General features: G+C 36.7%; 1 protein-coding gene across 1 annotated transcript; it reads right to left on the reverse strand.

The window, feature by feature from the left end:
• Nucleotides 1-2,172: 2,172 nt before the first annotated feature.
• On the reverse strand, nucleotides 2,173-5,282 carry LOC125469079 (RNA-binding protein 24-B). Its single transcript, XM_048565982.1, has 6 exons — nucleotides 4,245-5,282; nucleotides 4,031-4,163; nucleotides 3,686-3,806; nucleotides 3,465-3,501; nucleotides 3,081-3,363; nucleotides 2,173-2,959 (listed from the first exon to the last, which is right to left on the reverse strand). Exons 1-6 carry the CDS (start codon nucleotides 4,461-4,463, stop codon nucleotides 2,868-2,870), a joined length of 885 nt encoding a protein of 294 aa, XP_048421939.1. The 5' UTR covers nucleotides 4,464-5,282; the 3' UTR covers nucleotides 2,173-2,867.
• Nucleotides 5,283-6,088: the final 806 nt, after the last annotated feature.

Below are 6,088 nucleotides of genomic sequence, written 5' to 3' on the forward strand. Positions count from 1 at the left end.
ACTAAGACTCTTATGTCCTTTATTACAATTAAGTTGTGGCACTTCGGCTCTTCAAACTTAAGGTACTCATCAAGGAACTTCATGTCCGATCTTGAGAATCTAGGGACTTCATGCCTGATCTTTTTGCATGATGGAACTTCAGGTCCAATCATTTTATGTGATGAGGATCAAGAAGCTTCAGGTTCTAATCTGATCAAGGAACTTAGGGTCTAGTATGTACTTATCGTAACAAAAGGAAGTACAATAAATAAATTAAAGCAATAAGCGTCAATTCCAACCATGGTAAATAAATTGCTTTTAAGTAAATAAAGCTTGTGACAAGGGCTTTGATTTAGCACCATTTACATAAATATCAAAGCTTGAAAGCAAAGGGTAATAATTCTACATACTATAAATAAATAAAACTTGTGATAGGGCTTTAAACCAATACTATGCACATAAATATGCCAAAACAGAAAATGCAATGATTAAGTTATTATCTTTTGCTTTTTCTTTTTCTTAGTCTGCCACTTCTTTTGTTTCATTCTTTTTATTTTATTTTATTTTTTCATTTCACAACTCCAAGTCCTTTTAGTTACTCAAGAAGTAATAGTAACAATAAGTTCCAATTGGTGTTCCTCCTCCCGTGAATTTCGAAAAAATCGAAACGGTTCTCATAAGTTTTGGAGTCAAGAGTGTCTGCAACTTATGAGAAGATCAAACAGTTATATTTAGCTCAAATTGTAGTATGATACCGAACAACTTTCGTGAAGAAATAATTTCTATCTGAGCTACTGAAATGGAGTTTTGGTACTCATAAGGTGTCTGTCCAATTTCTGCAGAAATTGGAAACTGGTTTGGTATTTCAAGCATCTGCGATGATCGCACCGTTGGAATTTTCTGAAAATTTGATATGTTGTAGGTATGATGCGGACAAACAACTTTGATGAAGAAAGTATTTCAATCTGAGGTCTGTAAATTGAAGTTCCAAGGCTGTTTACATGGCTGTCACATTCTCTACGAATTTTGAGTATGTACTTTTTTGCTTCTGCAAAGAATGATATACAGTCATACAACAACATATATATATATATATATATATATTTGCTTCAGGAAAATCAGTAGTACAAAGATTTTAAGATGAAATGAAAATATTTTCTTATCTGTGAGATTCCAGGAGACAGAGGTGAACATGATTTGTAGTGTTGTGCTTTTCACTGACATGATAACTTTTTGTGTTGATAACGTGTTGTAAAATCAATGGTGCGTGCAGTGAAATAAATAAACAAGACAAAAAATTTAAGAGGTTCCTCTACAGTCAGTGTGACTGGAGTACATCATCGGCACAGTAGTGATGCTTTCATTTATAATCTGAAGCAAAAGAATTACAACGATAACTCTCTCTATTCTCTCCTCTCTTTTTCTCTTTGCCGTGAACCTTGTGGCTTCTCTCTTCTTCCTTCTTTCTTTTCTCTCTTTTCAACCGTAAGGCTTTGTGTTTTTGTGTGTGATTTTATATGGAAGGATGAAGCAACAAATGGATTAGTGGACAAACATGTAGAGTTGTAGTGGGTTGGCCATCCACACATTGAATGACTTATAAGATTATAACATTACTCTTGTTTCTCTCTTTTTTTCACTTTCCTCCCAAGTAGTTCAATTTTGCATCTCAAAACCAAACCAAATCAAATTAAATGAGTATGCAAAACCAAAGTGATGTTATAGAGACTATCTACTTGAACTATATTTTGTGAATCACATGATGTGGCGGCTGGTAGTTGGACTCCTTCTTTAAATCATCAAAGAAATAGTCTAATCATGAATAGTCACATCATGTGATCTACGAAGTATGATCTAAAAATATGGAACTAGATCCCCTTCGAATCCAACCATGCTGAGCCCACTAATCAATACATCCGGATTATTGAAATTTGATCCAACGGTTAGAAACAGGGGACCCCTCTAAAAGTTATGATAATTGTAGCAGTTTGATCAAATTTCAACGGTCTGGATGCATTAATTAGTGGGCACAGCATAGTTGGATTCGGTTCCCAAAAATATGATCTTCCCAGCATTTTTTAGCAAAACCATGCATTCCGCCTTTTCTGAGGGAGCTCCTAGGATTCCAAGCACATTCTTGAAAGCCCCGAAAGTGATTGATTGTGCAAAAGAAGAATCATACCAAAGAAAAAGTACAAAATAATCATAGAGACAATCTTTTATTTCTTCCAACTAATCCATCAATTCCAAAAAAGTATCCGAAGCTTTGAACAATGACCAAATTCAAAAAATTAAAAATTAAAGATTACGAGTTAAATGGCCAATCAAGCTATCCGAAGCTTTGACCAAACTGGTGTTTCAAAGATATAAAACAAATCTTTTGAAACCCGATTGCTTTAATCTTCTCCGATATAAACAAAAAAGGGTTTATATGTCATTGGATGCTCTATGCAATCCAAGGCACATAATCCAACTGCTAATTAGTGTTGTGAGGTGGAATCCAAAGCCCAATCTTTAGCTTCCACCTCATGCAATTACATGAATTAATGATTAATTAATCATCTGATATGAGTCTTAATTAATTAATTAATTCCTCCCCTAATCCTAACAACTAACTTGAAAAATAAGCTAGACTCCCCTACTTGTCCTAACCAAGAACATGTTTGCTGATGATGATGATGATGAAGTTAGTGAAACAAATGAAGAACCAATCGGATGCTGACATTTGTATGAAACCCTTTTGCTCTCTTCTGATGGCAGCTAATGTGATTAATCTGCAGCAGCAGGCAATACTTTGGAGGTTGATGGCTGAAAATCTGGTCTTGTTACCCTTCTGTCAATATGGTTAGTCTTGAAAAGTTGACATTGTTTTGATCCCCCTGTGGACATTAAGTTGAAGGATTCTGCTCAGAGTGTGCCCCAGAAGGTTGTGGGGCAGCTGCCCCCCCTGATGTGACCCCAGTTGCTGCTGCTGTTGCACCTGTAACATTTTGCATGTAAACTGTAAATTCTCTAGATAATTCCTCTCGGGTACCACAGTGACGGTATCTCAAACCACTCATGTTGGAATATCAGCGGGAAAATGGTTAAAATGTTTTTACCTGGAGTAGTTGTGGGGGTGGTGATTGGCATTGAAGAAGGAGGAAGAGAGAGGATCCCAGTTGTGGAGGTGGAGCCAAAGGGTTGAGGAGGCAAATAAGGGTACTGTACCATTTGGGGATATTGGACAGCAAGGGCATGAGCCTGGCTACTATTCTGAGCATATTGAGCATAAAATGGGTAGACATTATGGTAAATTCCAGCCGGCCCTGATGCCCCGCCAGTTGTGGTGGTGTAGTAAGGTGAGAATTGTTGGCCACCACCACCATAGACACTGTAATAGTTCTGCACAATAACATGCATTTTGCACAAAAGTCAGCTTAAGAAAAAATAAAGAAAAATAAATAGTTTATGTGCCCACTTAAAATGGTAAATAAAAAATATACCATGGGATACATGGAATCTTGTGAATATCCAGTGTACCTGTAAATTTACACCCAAAAACAAGGGAAAAAACAAATCAGATATGGAATGGATGAAAACATTTTGACAAAACCAAAAAAATGAAAATATGGAGTGAATTCGTTTTATGTAAATTGAACTCGGAATTATGGAGAAAAAAGGAAAGATTTGGGTGTGTTTTTGTTTTGGGGAATTTGAGGCTTACCCATAAGCTGAATAAGGAAATGTGTATTGGCCAGTGGGTTGAGGGAAATAGGTTGATGAGGATCCATGATAAGCAGCTGGTGGAGCCACCAACCCATGTGCTGCTCTAAACCTTCCTGCACCTGCAGCAATACCATCACAAAATCAACAAACACATTGTGTCTCTTCTTTCTTTCCAAACCCTAGCACATTTCTGCGGAATTCGAGTGCTCAGTCCACCGGCATAATACAGTACGTCGACCGGGCACTCACATCGGGCGGAAGATTTATCCCGAGTCGGAGAACAAAATTATTCAAGAAATGGTAAAGAAAAAGAGTTAATATATGGTATGGGAAAGGCAAAAACCATGGGGAGCAGTCGGTGGGCGGGTCTTTTGTGCACCAAGAGATGCAAGATTGCAGTTTGCCCTCCTTCCATCAATCACAGGGGATGGATTTTGGCATGCCCTCATGGCTGCCTCTGGATCCTTAAATGTAACCTAATCAAAATATTAAACATAAATTAAAACCAAACTCAAATTAATCAGAAAAATCATAACAAAATAATGGGGTTTGCTTACAAATCCATAACCCTTGGATCTTCCAGTGTTTTTATCTGTGATCACAACAGCCTCCAAGATCTCACCAAACTGTTCAAAGTACCTTCTCATGGTTTCCCTCTGAGTTTCCCAGGCCAACCCTCCCACAAAGATTTTGGTAAAAGTTGTGTCATTGTATTGCCCTTGATTATTCATGTAATTAATCCCCCCCACCATCTGAAATTGCCTTCCTTGATTCATCAAATCCAAAAACAAATACCCCCAAAAACAAAAAGATTAATTGTTTTTTTTTTTAAAAAAGAAAAACAAAAACAAACCCAGAACCGAATTTTTTTGGGTGTTTTTCTGGAAAGATCACATGAAAAAAAAAACAGAGAGACACTCGTGCAGTTAGTGAGATTCTATTTGGACTTCTCCTTCTTGTTTGTGAAATGACTGGTTTTTTGTAATGAGGATGCTTCTTCTTCTTCTACAACCGCCTCTTTTTCACAAATCTTCAGATTCCTCAACAACGATTCCCCTAACGAGAAAATCATTACTGTTTGGGGTGGGAAAAAAAGGGGGGAGAGAGAGAGAGAAAAAAATATTACCACCCCATCAAAATATTTATATGCAAAAACACTAAACGCAGAGTCAGAAGAAATATCAGAGGAAAAACGCAGAGAAATAATGAATATTTTTAAAATTATTGGAAGAAGAAAAGAATGGAGAAGACAAAAAAGCTGCTAGTGGGAACCCACGACAATAGTGGGCAAAGGTGGTGGCCAATGGAAATATGGAAGACCAGCAGAGACCAAAGGACCAGCTTTCTTGCTGTATCACCACTCTCTCTCTCTTTTTCTCACCAATATGCAATTATATATGTGTGTGTATATATTTCGACCAATATAATATATATATATCTATAATATAATGTATATTATATAAATATATGTGAGAATATATAAATATATAATAATAATGTAGGATTGTGGGGGGTGGGTCTGCATGAACAATTGCTTCGCTGTATTCAACCTTCCATATTTTCTGTTCTTCTCTCTCTCTCTCTCTCTCTCTTTTCTCTCAGTTTCCACCCCCTCTTAATATTGCTTGCTCTGTTTATGGCAATTTGGTGGGTCTCTGAGGAGATACCACACCTTGAGAGACTCTCTCTCTCTCTCTCTCTCTCTCTAAAGCTGCAGCTATTCTCCTAACCGAAAAAAGTACAGGAAGGGAGGAAATGGGATTGTTTTTGGTGGGCCAAAACTTTCTGGCACAACCTTCTAAATTTACCTTGAAAATAATGGGTGTTTTTAAGCAATAATAAAAGTTTTGGTACTAATTAGATTATTTGAGCACCTTTGGTTTTGTTAAGTACACCATCTCTCTTCTTCCTAATTGGATGCTCCTGAAAACCCTAAATTGCCCACCAATGCATGCATGGAGAAGAGACTCTACTAAGGGCATGTTTCTTTAAGAGGAATGGATTTGTAGGGTTCTCATTTTTTTACTACTAACAACTGAAGAATGGAAAAGATAAATGTTTTGGGTATCTCATACATTTTCATACCTGAAAAATCAAGGTATGAGATTACAATGTGGGGTTGTTTACCTCATACTTAATTTTTCATAAGACGGTGTTATCCACATATTTCTCTTAATTTTCAGTTATTGAATTAAATAAATTGAAGAGGATCGAAGGATGAAAATTAGCAGAGAGTGTGGAAGGTAAAAAAAAGTGTGCAGATAAAACTACTTTTTTTCATATTCCCATTCCTTTATATTCCCCTTCCTTCTCAAGTAAACATGCCGTTAGTAACCACTCCTCATTATCGTAACAGTAAACGCTCTTAAACACTTGAATTACAAATATCTTACTTATTCAT

The sequence above is a fragment of a genome, unplaced genomic scaffold (genome assembly GCF_019419815.1).
Source record: "Pyrus x bretschneideri cultivar Hongxiangsu unplaced genomic scaffold, Pyrus_bretschneideri_v1 Contig40, whole genome shotgun sequence".
Taxonomy (NCBI): domain Eukaryota; kingdom Viridiplantae; phylum Streptophyta; class Magnoliopsida; order Rosales; family Rosaceae; genus Pyrus; species Pyrus x bretschneideri.